Source organism: Chiloscyllium plagiosum, unplaced genomic scaffold, assembly GCF_037043375.1.
Source record: "Chiloscyllium plagiosum isolate Xiang-an unplaced genomic scaffold, Cpla_swu_hap1 HiC_scaffold_3, whole genome shotgun sequence".
NCBI classification, from domain to species: Eukaryota; Metazoa; Chordata; class Chondrichthyes; order Orectolobiformes; family Hemiscylliidae; genus Chiloscyllium; species Chiloscyllium plagiosum.
Genome location: NW_028270141.1, coordinates 12,431,536 through 12,447,323, shown reverse-complemented (window position 1 = coordinate 12,447,323; position 15,788 = coordinate 12,431,536). Strand labels below are relative to the sequence as shown.

Sequence of the window (15,788 nt, the reverse complement as noted above, 5' to 3'; positions counted from 1 at the left end):
GTAGTTTATACTGGACATTTTTCATAGGAGAAAGAATGATACATAATACAAAACGTTTTTTGGGCAGGGAAAGTACAGGGAGAACATGCTTGATACATCTGTTTCGCATGGGCCAAAATGCAATCCAATCTACACTGCTCCAACAACTTACTGACGAGTAGAATACCTGGACAATTGCTCCACAGTTTGCATTTATAAAGCACCATTCATATAGTCATGTTCCCAAGAGAGCTCACAGGAGAAGGAGATCATCCAGGAAAGCACAGGTCAATAAATTACAGACAGTTGATTATAACAAAATGGTTGTTTCTTGGTGTTGGAGAAAGTGAGGACTGCAGATGCTGGAGATCAGAGTCAAAAAGTGTGGTGCTGGAATAGCACAGCCCATCAGGCAGCATCCGAGGAGCAGGAGAGTCGAGGTTTCGAGCATAAGCCTGTCATCAGGAATGTACACATTCCTGATGAAGAGCTTATGATTGAAATGTCTACTCTCCTGCTCCTCAGATGCTGCCTGACTGGTTGTGCTTTTCCAGCACTACACTTTTTGACTCTGTTTCTTAGCGTTGTCCATTTAACTAAATAAAACCTAAAATCAAACCTGTTATCTCATCAATTAAAACCATCAACAGTCAAATGGATTTCCTTGCCAATATCAAGGACAAGCCATGTAGCTATGGGTCTAATTGAGGGAGATGTGCTCATCTATTGCCTCCTGCTCTAGTTTAGAGTGCTGGAAAAGCACAGCAAGTCAGGCAGCATCCGAGGTGCAGGAAAATCAACGTTTCGGGCAAAAGCCCTTCATCAGGAGCCTCCTGCTCCTGACTAATTTCAAGGTGCAGGCATTGCACCTCTGCAGAAAGCGTGCATTACAGGGGAGAATCTACTGCAACATTCCCACCAGCAGCATCAAAATTCAGTGTTTCAGATTTGTCCTGAGTGTGCGAGGTTTGATTGAAGCTACAAATAAACTTCTGGTATAAAGGTTAAGCTTAGCAGTTTTAAAATTGTTCAGGCAATAGTCTTTCATTATCTTATATATTTTCATTATCTTATCTTTCATACCATTGTGTTATTCATTTACATTAAATCTCCGGTCTCAGTCTGACAAAATCTAGCATGGCCCTATAATACTGATGGGTGAACTGAAGCAAGGCACCGTTATCACCTCAGTCATACCCAACACACTTACAAAGACATGAATGAATATTTTCACAGAGAAGTAAAGTAGAAAAGAACTTTGAATTACAGTTCAAAAATGCAAGCATATTTACTGAATAAACTGTGACAATTACTTCAGGAAGCTTTCATATGCTTTGTGCCTTTCTTTCATTATTTCATCGATCAACTGCATAAACATCTTCAGGCTCTTAACCTCGCTTTGCATGTTCTTTTGCAATTTCAAAATTTCGAAGTACTGCCTGTTCAAAAACATTAGAAGTTATTAATGTCAGACATACCAGTGGCTTTAACATTTAAAATCAATTGAACTCAGTACATAAAAAATCTCAGGGATTTCGAGTTGCAGAGGTTGGGGAGTTGGGGGTGGTGGTGTGTAGGAATAATGATGAGAAATAGAAACCCCTGAAATGGGTTTTATTTTGGGTTGAAGAATAAAGAAGCTAAAACACAGAAGTACACAAGCAAACTGCCTCAAACCTACCCATTTCGAGTATTAGCAGAGGTGGGAAGAGGGGAGGTAGCCTATCTTCGCACAAGAAATGGGCTGATCACTTTGAATATTATACTGGGTCTATGTGGCTTCACTTTGAGTCATTAAATTTCCCTAACCTTGGGAACGCAGAAACTGATAGAAGAATAGAAAAGGTTGAATCCAGCATAGCTTGCAGTTGACAGAGAGTGAAGACCTAGCAACCACTCTCCAAATGCAAGGAACTAGATTTATGTTGAAGAGGTGAGAAATTTATGTGAGGGAACCGCTTGACTGGACATACCTATGTGGTGGTGTGGTGGCTCAGTGGTTAGCATGCTGCCTCACAGCACCAGGAGCCTGGGTTTAATTCCAACTGTGGACGACTATGTGGAGTTTGCACATTCTCCCCGTGCCTGCATGGATTTCCTTTCACAGTCTAACAGTCTAAAGATGTGCAGGTTAGGGTGGATTGGCCATGCTAAATTGCCCACACTTGTCCATGAATCTGTGGGCTAGGTGGATTAGCCATGAGAAACACAGGGTTGTAGGGATTGTGTAGGTCTGGATGGAATGCTCTTCAGATGGTCGGTGTGGACTCAAGTGGCCTGCTTTCTCACGTTAGGGATTCTATGAGTTTAAAGGAGCCCTCACTTATCACCCTTCCATCCTGGGGATAAGAGAATGGGATGGATTTGGATCTGTCCCTTCTGTAAAGAGTTCAGAGATTACCACACATTATAGTTGTTAGGTAAGGCAGGCTGGTTAGAAGCCCATTCGTAGCTCTCTGGGACTTTAGCACAGCTGTATTAAGGGTTGTTGTGTCCTCTAACCCTCACACCCTCTCCACCTGATCCATTTGCCATTTTCCCTCATAACCTCATGTCACCTCACATCCCCCATTCTCCTTCCATACTTCCTCATATTCCCATTGCCACCCTTGTGTCATCTCTATGTTTCCACATGCCATAAATCCATTGGCACTTTGCCTTCATTACTGGTAGACCTCAGGATTTATGGAGATATGGAACAAATAAACTTTAACAATTCAGTGGAGTTCCACTCAAGCACACTTGATACTTAAAATAAATCTCATTCATGAAACCTATTCATACAGGTAAATCCCTCAATTTGTTGTAAAAGCAAGCATCTGTTTCCCTAACTGTATTAAAGATAGTTAATCCTATAATAAGCTCTTAAAACCGTCAATCGAAATGTTGACATTGTCACCTGATGAGATGAGTGGTTTTGAATCTTTTGCAACTCAGCCTAGTATTCATAATGAGCCCAGAAGAAATGACAAATTTTTCAAGTATAAACAATAGATTATTAACTACTCAAATTACAAAAATGGTCTCAGCAGTGAGTGACTTTTCCTACTCTAACTGAAAACTACAAACTGTTTATCTCACTTCAAAGCGCTGGTAATTTAAATACCACCAGATCACTACACTGAAACAAATGTTAAATGTGCCCTCCACAAATATTTGCACCTCCTCTATAAACAGGTTTTCCCACACTGCTGGTTCAGGCCATTACAGGTATCTGAATTACTTTTGTTAGGTTGATTTAAGTTATGTACAGAATTAGAGGAAAGCTCCTCACAACTAAAAGGCAACAGTATGTTACTTATTGGATAAGCAATATGCACGGCAAATACCTTGTCGTTTCTTCCTTGTTCCCATGGACTTCTTGTGCCTTATTGATCATTTCCCTCAAGCAATTGATCTCCTCATCAATACTCTTGGGATCGCGAGTGACTTCTAATCGCTGCACACAAATCTGCCTGGCTTTCGCAATATCTCGCTGGAATGAACAAGAATATAAGAAATGGGCAAAAGAGCAAGTGACACTTGGAACATTTAGCTGAATGGTATTTTAGGTAACCCACCGTAATTTACTAATAATTTCATATCAGTTGAGTCTTTGTGAGTAAAAGTAGACAGCTTGAGTTGTATTCTTCTCTCAGGATTTCTTCTCCGCTGAACAACTATTAAAATATTGATGAATCCACACTGACAATTTCCTGTTTCACCAGCACCGGTGTTAATTCCATTTTCAACATCCGTCTAAGCTCCCATTGATCAAAATCAGTAAGACTGAGGGGACTATATTAACTGCTAGGACATTGGCAGGTTTGAGTTGGCTGCCAATTTTATACTGACCCTAACTTTAGTCTCCATTGAAGTCAAGTGGATATATAGAAGAAGGCACCTGACCTTATCCAACCCAATTCCCACTTCGTGCTTCAGGGAAAGTTACATCTGGAAACCAGTGGCACCAGCTACAATAGGCATCAGGAGGGTGGGTTACCATTTCGGCATTTTTTAGATCAGAGTGGTGCTGGAAAAGCACAGCAGGTCAGGCAGCATCCGAGGAGCAGGAAAATCGACGTTTCAGGCAAAAGCCCTTCATCAGGAATTTCGACATTCCTGTTGTGGAAGAAAGGGACACGACCTAATGGATATACTCTGAATCACACTGATTACCTTTGTATTGTTGATCCACATCTGATAGAAAGGCGATGTATTTTATACTGAGTGCCAGTCATGTTCAGTAACCCAATTTGTACAGCAGCTGTGATGAGTGCAGATGACCCAGTTCATACCACAGCCCGTTTACTATGACCTAGCTTTGCTGAGTGCAAGGCTATTGCCTGTAAATGAGCATTTGAAACAGAAGTGCAGCTGCTGCTTGCAAACCTCAACCACTTTCTGGGTTTTTGGCACAGAAGCAACATCTAAAAAATCTCTATACTGTGGTCTGAAGAAAGCACGAGTGTAGCCTAGTACCAGTTTTATCAGGAATCCCTGTGCGTGGGCATACCATAACATTTTCTACAATGTCCTGATTAACTTTGGGATGCTGGTTTTAGAATCACTCAAAAGTGAAAAGCGCCCTTCCACATCCATCCTGCAAAACTCTTATTGTCTTCACTGTTACCTTGAGCCTGCTTCACAATTCATTAAGATCATGCCTACCCCAATAGATAGCCTTTCAAACCCTGACTTTTCGAGAATCTATCCACTTCTGCTTTAAGAATATCCCAAGATTTTGCTTCTAACACCTTTCGAGGAAGAGACTTTGAAAGACTCTCACCCCTCAGTGAAAAACAAAATCACATCTTCCTTCTAGAAAAAACGCTTTGAGAAAAAGGCTGAATTATAAAATCTGCTACCACATTAGGCAGTGGCTTAGTTGGAACTTGGGTACCTTTGATGGGGAGTAGGACAAAGCCTGGTTCAGTAAATAATTTGAAGGTGCCGGTGTTGGACTGGGGTGTGCAAAGTTAAAAATCATGCACAATCACCTGATGAAGGAGCAGCACTCCAAAAGCTAGTACTTCCAAATAAACCTATAACCTTCTGTTATGTGAATTTTAACTTGGTTCAGTAAAGACTGCAAAAGAGCAAAACAGGAGCAGACCTCATCCGTTCCTGTAAATGAAGCACTGATCTGGTGAAGCTCTCATGCAAGACCACGAGCAGAAAAGAAATTGCCACAGATGGAGGTATGCAATCCCACAGCCAACTCGGAAATCAAAGTTCTGTTGGCCCATCCTATCCATTCAGTTTGAAGGATGATGAACAGTTAAACATCTTTAAAAAACAGGAGAAGTAGCCTCCATGAACATCCCTGTCCTCAAACAAAAACAGAAATTGCTGGAGAATCTCAGCAGGTCTGGTAGCATCTATGGAGAGAAAACAGAGTAAATCTCCAGTTCTGAACCTTCTTTCTGAAGGGTCACCCAACTCAAATCATTAACCCTGTTTTCTCTCCACAGACACTGTCAGACCTGCTGACGTTTGCTAGCACTTTATGCTTTTGTGTGTTTCAGATTTCCAGCATCCACAGTTCTTTGTTTTATTTTATATCCCAGCGCTCAATGTTAACAGAGGCCAGCATGTCAGTGCAAGAGACAATTATGAAGCTTTTCCAACCATCTTCAACCATCTGTACTGGGAAAATGGTCCATCTCAGTCTCTTTCTGAGCCCCCTCATCATTTCAGATGCCAGTCTTCAGCTGATTTGATTCACTGCATGTGATATTAAGAAGCAACTAAACACATTGAGTATAGAAAAGGCTATGAGCCCTGACAAGATCCCAGATGTAGTGCTGACGATATGTTTCATAACTAGCCATCCACCTAAGCTGTTCCAGTAAGACCTCAATAACTAGCATTTAACCAACAAAATACAGGTAAATCCTGTAATGAGAAGCAGAGATAAATCCAATTTAGCCATTGACGAACATATCAATCTATTCTCAGTGACAAATTGTGTCATGTATGATGCTGGGGGTCGAAAGTGCGGTGCTGGAAAAGCACAGCAGATCAGACAGCATCCAAGGAGCAGGAGAATTGACATTTTGGACATAAGCCTTTCATCAGGACTGATGAAGGGCTTATGCCCGAAATGTCGATTCTCCTGCTCCTTGGATGCTGCCTGACTGGCTGTGCTTTTCCAGCACCGCACTCTTGAGTCTGATCTCCAACATCTGCAGTCCTCATTTCCTCCTCATGTATAATGCTTTTAAACAGCAGTTAGTCACAAATTCTCAGTTTGAATGACTATTCAAGTCCACAGATCATTATGGCTTTGACCCAAACATAGACATAAGAGCTCATTGCAGAAGGTGACAGTGATAGTGAGCCAGCATTAGATCAAGCTTTCCATCAATATCTCCCATTGAAATTGAAATTAATGGAAATCAGAAGGAAAGTTCTCCTTTAGCTGGAGCCATACCCAACACCAGCCAGCTGATTGTGGTTTTCAAAAGGCAATTTCTAACTGATGAAGGAAGCCCTGCCTGCATGCAACAGGATCTGGACAGTACTCAGGCCTGGGATATTCAGTGGCAATTTACATTTGCATCAGAAAAAGTACCAGGTAAAGACCATCTCCAACAAGACAGCATCTAGCCATGTCCCTTTGCCACTATCACTGAAAGCCTCACCAATGAGATCTCATGAGTTAACACGACAAGACTGGACCTTCCATGTAAATACTCTGTCATTGACCGGAAGTTCTGCAACTCCCAGAACCTCTCCACTATCTACAAGGACAGGTCAGGATTGCAATGGAATACTCGACATTTGCTGAATGAGTACAGCTTCAACAACAAAGATGATGACTGAGCTGAGAGGAGAGCATTGTGTCTCTCCCCCCACCCCCATTACTGCACAGGTCACAATATAAATTTAATTATTTTTCCCAGTTCCCAAAATGGCTAATCATATGCTTTCACTATATTAGACTTAGAATAAAAAGATCCATCAACCATTTTTCTTTATTAACAGAAAACTATTAATTTAAATGAAATATGACTCATTCACTGAATATGCAAAACTGATTAACACATGCAGTTTGTAATATGAATGTATTATTATGACTCACAGGGTACTGTGCTGGAAGTTAAGCCTAGCTATTTCTGCAGTTATCACAAAAGTTAAAGATTTTAAATTAAGAACACAAAATTATCCAATTCCTCTGTTTTCGAGATGTATGCTGGTAGAAAGCACAGACCAGGTTACTGTACTTAACAAGAATTACTGCTTATTACAAGTAATTAGATTCAAGCTACAAGTAAACATTTATAAACCATTAGAGACCTTTGTGTTCTTTTTATTTTATTATTTTACCAATTTTTGGTTTGGACCTGTGAACTGTGAGCTAAAAACTTCTGAGCTATTGGTAACCTCTTCTACTAAAAGGAAAATCAACCAAAAAGAGTTTATTTATTTGTGGCCAGGTTTGGAAGTAAATTGTAGGTTGGTTCCTGAACAAAGTTCTGCAGTTACTTTGTCACCAGAGAAGAGCATAATGTTAAAACAAACAGCGGAAGATGGCTACTAATGATGGCTATCAACAATGGCTACTAATGATGGCTATTAATAATGGCTATCAATGGTGGCTATCAATGGTGGCTATCAATGGTGGCTATCAATGGTGGCTATCATTGGTGGCTATCATTGGTGGCTATCATTGGTGGCTATCATTGGTGGCTATCAATGGTGGCTATCAATGGTGGAATTGAGATCTTTTGGAAGAGACAATCAGTCTGTCGCGGAATGGTCAGACTTTGAATTAGGTTTTAGACTGCGTTTTCGGTGAAGAAGAAAGTCTCACTATTGCTACAGGTGATTTGGAAGCTTCCTACTTAACCTCACTGATCAGCTAATGGAAGCTCAAAGAACTCAGAGCCAAGTTTTATTGCCTTTATCCGAGTGAACTGAAAAGGTGACCCAGATCAACACCTTCAGAAAATCAACCAAGAAACTATCATCTCTGCCTGTGGAATATTGTGAAAACCACTTAAACAATCTGACCAGTTTTGTTATTTTCTTTTATTTATCCCTGAACTGTTTGTTTGTCTGTCTGTCTTTTGTGTGATTGGTGCTGAAGACAAAGGTTTTGGGATTATAGCATAGAACAATTACAATACTTTGTTGTTTAATTTTTGCTCTGCTAGAGTTACATCTTTTTCATTGTACTGTTAATAAATTATCATATCTTTTGCTGAGCATAAAACCACATCTGGAATTGATTATTCACAGAGTCAAGGATGGGTTATTTGAAAGTCTGGTTGGGATCCAATGGGATCAATTTTGAGAGACTTTAAAGGTTTTAATTCGACAGTGTTGTGAATACAGGGTTGGAAAAGCTGATTTGTCTGTCTCTGTGTTGTAACACACTACAAATGAAAACTCTAATCCCGTTATAAACTCACTTTCTCTTTCTCTCTCTCTCACTCACTCTCTCACACACACACTATATATATATATATATATATACACACATGGGTTGAGGAAAACTGGGAGACAGATCAGTGGTTCCTAGTCACACATTGCTTGATGATCCTCACACCAGTCAGAATGCTACTTCAGAGTTGTCTTTCTTTCAAGAGACACAAGGCAGCTGGATCACTTACACAACTTTTAACTTATCAGTTAAAAGTTACAGCTTACAACTGCTAAAGAAAGGATAAACTGATTTTCCTCAAGTTTAAAGTGAGCTTTGATTGCAGAGAGACAGCTTCTGTGCTGGTCAAGATCAAAATACTACTCTCAGTCATGCTCCCAGCCCAAAGCTCTTCCTGAGAGTCAATCACATGATTGTTGACAGGCGAAAGACTTTTAAACATCACTGGTCTACAGACCAATCAGCTTCTTGTTACCATCCAGCTGCATCTGTACACAACCACTCAGCTCCTGTTTACCTGCAACTACTTCAATTGCTGCTTGCTCAATATTTTCCAAGGGTGTCAAAGTACTTGCTTTACAAAACATGCAGCCATCCTTTAAAATACCAGTTCCAAAACAGCTCTTTCTCATCTCAGTCCACAATGTGACAGTAAAAACATTTACCCCTTTAAATAGCTCACACACACTTAGATATACACACATGCACGCGCACACATTCAAATACACAAGCTTACCTGCACACATTTACACACATACCTATGCACTTGCATATACACACGCACATACACTCAAATACACAAACATATGCACACACACATTCACGCTCAGATACACACAACTGCAATGCACACATGTACACACACGCGCGCAAACACACACAAATACATACACACATGCACACACGCACACACACGCATACATATGCATAAACACAACACACGTGCATAGACACATATGCGTGAACTTTATACACACATGTGCACTAATGCACGCATACACACACACACGCTAACACAAACATCTCAAGTGAAGTGAGTAAAATGGATTTTCTCTGCAGGAGTTCACATTGTAAAATATCACTTTAGACTAATAACAGTTAGTCCTTTAATGAGCGATGGACAAGGTGGGGACATGTTCAGAAGGCAATTGATCTGCCGTTCTAGTACAGAGACAGGTCACTGGGAAGATATAGTTGTCTCTGGAGTCTTAGCAGACACAGCTTCCTCAGGAAACACATTCCAAGAAGACTTCCAGATTCTCTTGAAGCGGACAATCAGATCTGACATTTGACTCATAACCAGGGTGTTTCAGAAAGGCAAAGAAATAAGCTGGATTTTCGCCAACTGAAAAGCAAGCAAACTCTACTCAAATAAAACTTTATTCAAACAGAAACTAATTTTCTGTCAGGCAGGTGATCTCAAAAAACAAATTCAGAATTCACTGAAACTATGTGGTTTCCAAGACATGCCTTGTCAAAAGGAACATGTTCCGATGTCCAAAGAGACCTTCCAGACAAAAAATAATCCAGGCATCAACAGAACTTAAAATAAATCCATTTTACCACAAAACGCAAGTCCTCAGAAAAAAAAATTAGATATGTGGCCTTCATAAAGCTCAACACAATCCAGGATAAAGCAGCCTGCTTGAGAAACTTGACTTGAATATGTATTGTTCTAATTCTAATTCTAATTATTACCTCCATCATTAGTGACAATGTGTACCATTGACAAACTACACTACAGTAATGCATCAAGGCTTCTTTAACATTAAATCCCAAACCTGTGACTTTCATCATCCAGAAGACCATGAGCAGCAGACAAAAGGAACCCGCAGTACCCTTTAAAGTCACATGGCATTCTGAAATGGAAGTATATCATCAGTCTTTCATTGCCAACCCTGTTAAAGTTCTTGCATTCCCTCTTAACAGTCCAATAGGTGCAGTCTCAGCTATCTTGCTCCCCAACTTCCACCCCCCCCCCCCCCCCCCATTCATATTTCTATCCCCTTGGCTCACAAGCTTCTTCCTGATGAAGGGCTTATGCCTGAAACGTCAATTCTCCTGCTGCTTTTCCAGCACCACACTCTTGATTCTGATCTCCAGCATCTGCAGTCCTCACTTTCTCCTCCATAGTTTCACCACACTGACTGGAGTGGTTCAAGAAATTGGGTCACCCTCATCTTCCTAAGAGTGATAAGGGATTTCAACTAAATGCCAGCTCTTGTCAATGATGCTCCCTTGTGAATGAAGAAATGTGAAAACACATCCTGCCCTTGCTCTCCCAGAAGCCAGGTTCACACCCATAATACAATAGCAAATGAAAACCACTACCCAAAGACATCAGCTTTAGCTGTTTAAATATTCACAGAACTGAAAGCGATAGTTTCATTCATTAGTTTATGCCAAATACATTAAAATAACTCTAAGAGAGATCCCCATTTAGGTAAAATGAGATCAAACATATCATGCAAAACAAGCAGTTAGAGAACAACATGTCTCTATCATGCCAGTGGTGCAAATATTAGTCATATTTTAACATAATTTTTTGCATCCTGTAAATGACAGCTAGAAATAACAGGCTGTAACCTGTAACTCCGTGTGTGCCTTGTAATTAGTAGTACATAATCTAATGAATAATCAATGCTAATAATGCAGTATTTTTATCACAGACATCAAACAAACTATTCACACTCCTGCAGACAGACTATCAAACCCAATGCAGGATAGGGACACCTCAGTGAGTCTCTGCAAAGGCTACTGCTGTGCTGTTGCAACCAGAGCTTTCATCAAGTGCTTTCTCTGGGTGTGTTTGGAAAGGTTTTCAGATGGTGAGAGAAATGTAAGAAATGAGAAAAGATGTTATCAGGATTGTTGACACACTTTACCAGATCCAGATGTCAAAGGAGAATTTCTTCTATGGCAGTAGAATGAAACCCCTCTGCACGCAGCAATAGGTTCTAACCCAAAGCCGATTTAGGCTGCCTTTGCTTTTTCAAATGATTGCTGCTGTTTTGAGTGCTTTCTATCTCCTAGACCTCCATGATGAGGCATCCCTGTGCATGAATATTATGTAGCACTATTGGAACCTTTGACAATGCTGCAGAGCACAACCAAAGGAATCCAGGCACCTAACACATATCTTCATTGTGCTGTGGTCCTTCACTAGCACTGGCCAACTGGAGTGCTGTGAAAGTGTTCCTGTCAGACCTGTGTCAGATATCTTCACAATAACCTGAACATATCTTTTTGAGGTTCAATAACTGAATCACACCAAAAGAAAGCATTACGTAACTTGTAGGAATGTTGATATGCACTTGTACGATCGTGTGGAAATTCAGAGAAGCGAATCAGTTCCTATCGATGTAGGTAGTAGGATTGATGAAGGGAATATGCATAGCCAAGTGGAAACAATCCATCAATCTGTGCACCTTCAGGGATTCTGTCACAATATAAAACTGCAGCCTTCAGTCATGCTGCTACTGTGGCTTATTGCAGTGAAGTGGATGAAATGACTTAGACTAGCAAATGATGCATCAATGAACCGCTTAATACTTCTGTGCACAGCTACATGGCTAACATTTCAGATTCCTATAGCGGGGATTGTCTGTTAGTCAGGTTTCAGCATACAAGACGTACTGTTAGACACTTCCTTTACGAAGTTCAGGGTCCACAAACTCTGAGGATATTAACAACAGGCGCATGATCATACAGATGCCATGTTCCTGTCCTGCTGATTGATCAGGCTTGCCTCCCACCCCCATTACTCCTGCCCTTCTTCCTTGAAATATGTTCACAAAGTATCAAATCCGTAACCTAATTTATATTCCATCCACGTAGGGTGTAAAACGTAGGTTAGTCATTCAGGGTCACAATTTTTACTTCAATGCTCAAGATCAATTTCACCCTCATTATATACACTTTTTAAAATGAATGGAGTCTCACAGCAAGAGATGAAAAGGGAGGTGGCAGCAGAGAAAGCAATAATGACCAACATGCATCAAGAATTAAGAATTCTGTGAATTGTCTCTTATACCTTTAAATTAATTTCTATCTTTTCAGTGATGGTTCACATTCTGAATGCTTGTTTTATATATTGTGAACATCATGAGCACAGAGGGGTAATAAACAGCATCACTATATCATGACTATTTCATTCAATTGCCCCTTCTCGGCTGAGGATTTCTAATCATCTGTCGGAAATGGTAGAGAAAAATGGTACCATTTATAATGCTAATCTAGTATAATGCATTCCTTAACCGCCTCAACTTCTCCACCCCTCTCACTCACTCCAACCTCTCACCCTCGGAACGTGCAGCCCTCCACTTCCTCCGTTCCAACCCCAACCTCACTATCAAACCAGCAGACAAGGGAGGCGTGGTAGTAGTTTGGCGCACCGACCTTTACACCGCTGAGGCTAAACGCCAGCTCGCGGACACCTCCTCCTACTGCCCCCTTGACCATGACCCCACCTCCCACCACCAAACCATCATCTCCCAGACCATCCATAACCTCATCACCTCAGGGGATCTTCCATCCACTGCCTCCAACCTCATAGTCCCACAACCCCGCACCGTCCATTTCTACCTCCTGCCCAAAATCCACAAACCTGACTGCTCCGGCCGACCCATTGTCTCAGCCTGCTCCTGCCCCACCGAACTCATCTCTGCATACCTCGACACGGTCCTGTCCCCCTTAGTCCAAGAACTCCCCACCTACGTTCAGGACACCACCCCCTCCATGATTTTCGCTTCCCCGGTCCCCAACGCCTTATCTTCACCATAGACATCCAGTCCCTGTACACCTCCATCCCCCATCACGAAGGACTCAAAGCCCTCTGCTTCTTCTTTTCCCGCCGAACCAACCAGTACCCTTCCACTGACACCCTCCTTCAACTGACTGAACTGGTCCTCACCCTCAACAACTTCGCTTTCCAAACCTCCCACTTCCTCCAAATGAAAGGAGTAGCCATGGGCACTCGCATGGGCCCCAGCTATGCCTACCTCATCGTAGGATATGTGGAACAGTCCATCTTCCGCAGCTACACTGGCACCACCCCCCACCTTTTCCTCCGCTACATCGATGACTGTATCAGCGCTGCCTCGTGCTCCCACGAGGAGGTTGAACAGTTCATCCACTTTACCAACACCTTCCACCCCGACCTCAAATTCACCTGGACCGTCTCAGACTCCTCCCTCCCCTTCCTAGACCTTTCCATTTCTATCTTGGGTGACCCAATCAACACGGACATTTACTATAAACTGACCGACTCCCACAGCTACCTAGACTACACCTCCTCCCACCCTGTCCCCTGTAAAAATGCCATCCCATATTCCCAATTCCTTCGTCTCCGCCGCATCTGCTCCCAGGAGGACCAGTTCCAAATCCGCACAACCCAGATGGCCTCCTTCTTCAAGGACCGCAATTTGCCCCCAGATATGGTCGACGATGCCCTCCACCGCATCTCTTCCACTTCCCGCTCCTCTGCCCTTGAGCCCCACCCCTCCAACCGCCACCAGGACAGAACCCCACTGGTCCTCACCTACCACCCCACCAATCTCCATTACAGCGCATCATCCGCCGTCATTTCCACCACCTCCAAACGGACCCCACCACCAGGGATATATTTCCCTCCCCTCCGCTATCAGCATTCCAAAAAGACCACTCCCTCCGTCACTCCCTCGTCAGGTCCACACCCCCCACTAACCCAACCTCCACTCCCGGCACCTTCCTTTGCAACCGCAAGAAATGCAAAACTTGCGCCCACACCTCCCCCCTTACTTCCCTCCAAGGCCCCAAGGGATACTTCCATATCCGCCACAAATTCACCTGCACCTCCACACACATCATCTATTGCATCCGCTGCACCCAATGTGGCCTCCTCTATATTGGAGAGACAGGCCGCCTACTTGCGGAGTGTTTCAGAGAACACCTCTGGGACCCGGACCAACCAACCCAACCACCCCGTGGCTCAACACTTCAACTCCCCCTCCCACTCCACCAAGGACATGCAGGTCCTTGGACTCCTCCATCGCCAGACCATAGCAACACGACAGTTGGAGGCAAAGCACCTCATCTTCCGCCTAGGAACCCTCCAACCACAAGGGATGAACTCAGATTTCTCCAGTTTCCTCATTTCCCCTCCCCCCACCTTGTCTCAGTCAAATCCTTCGAACTCAGCACCGCCTTCCTAACCTGCAATCTTCTTCCTGACCTCTCCGCCCCCACCCCACTCCGGCCTATCACCCTCACCTTGACCTCCTTCCACCTATCGCATTTCCAAAGCCCGTCCCCCAAGTCCCTCCTCCCTACCTTTTATCTTAGCCTGCTGGACACACTTTCCTCATTCCTGAAGAAGGGCTTATGCCCGAAACGTCGATTCTACTGTTCCTTGGATGCTGCCTGACCTGCTGCGCTTTTCCAGCAACACATTTTCAGCTCTGATCTCCAGCATCTGCAGTCCTCACTTTCTCCTAATGCATTCCTGCCCTATTTCCTCTTGTAGAGCTCAACAGTACTCAAAGGAAAATTCAGGTTTAATTCTTTAAGTATGCCTGGCAATATAAGATTCAAATCTTCAACTAGCAATAGTGCTGAAAGAAATCTTGGCAGAGCTGCATATGTGCACAGATAGGTAAGCACTCAACCAGAAACTGGCCATCATCCAAACTCAGATATTTCAACAGGAGCCCTCTGGGAGTACAAATCAGTCAGTATAAGTCAGGAACCCTGTGGGAGTACAAACCAGTCAGCAGCATTTCCTGTTGTGCACTGTTCCCATTAGCAAAGACCATATCCAAATTTTGACCTGTAATGGTTGATGACTGTTCTTCAATAGATTATTATTTGAAATGCTTTGAGAAACGTCAATATTATAGCACTTTATATATATGTATATCGATTATGTTATTAAGGCTAATTCCACCATTTCATTTCACATTGCTATAAGTATCTGCTTACTAGATGAATAGCTTTAATCACGGCTTTAAGTTAATATATCATGCCTGGATAGTGAAAGCTGCACTTACCTCTAAAATACGTTCTTTACTTTCCAACCTCTTTTTTAGTTCATTTAGTCTCTCCAATTGTTTATTTCTTTCCCCTTTGAAATGCTTTTCCTTCTGTTTATATGTTTCGATCTCTGTGTCCACTTTACTTAGCTCTTCCTGTTGTAATAATTCATTTCTTTAAATATTATTCAAAAACATTTCTAAATCTGATAATTAGTCTGATAATTAGAATGCACCTTTCTTGAATCTATTTCTTCTGCCAGCGAATGTTCCTTCCCTTGTATCTCTTTGTATTTCTTTTCATCCTCTTCCAATAACTTTCGATGTACATCCAAATCCATTCTTGCCCGCTCCAAGTTATTTTGGGCCGACTCAATTCTGTGGCAGATGTCTTGGGCTTCTTTTCTCTAGTGTAAGGAATAGAAGGAATC

The 15,788-nt window shown here is 42.3% G+C and overlaps 1 protein-coding gene across 3 annotated transcripts in view; it reads right to left on the bottom strand.

Annotated features, from left to right (window-relative positions):
- The window catches only part of LOC122540973 (structural maintenance of chromosomes protein 6-like), a 129,474-nt gene that overhangs the window by 11,938 nt on the left and 101,748 nt on the right, over window positions 1-15,788 (bottom strand). For all 3 annotated transcript variants that reach the window (XM_087977535.1, XM_043677351.2, XM_043677375.2), the window contains 4 exons: window positions 15,594-15,764; window positions 15,376-15,513; window positions 3,309-3,454; window positions 1,293-1,418 (listed from right to left, as the gene is read on the bottom strand). In XM_087977535.1, coding sequence (XP_087833661.1) covers window positions 1,293-1,418; window positions 3,309-3,454; window positions 15,376-15,513; window positions 15,594-15,764 — 581 coding nt within the window. The remainder of the gene's footprint in view (window positions 1-1,292; window positions 1,419-3,308; window positions 3,455-15,375; window positions 15,514-15,593; window positions 15,765-15,788) is intronic.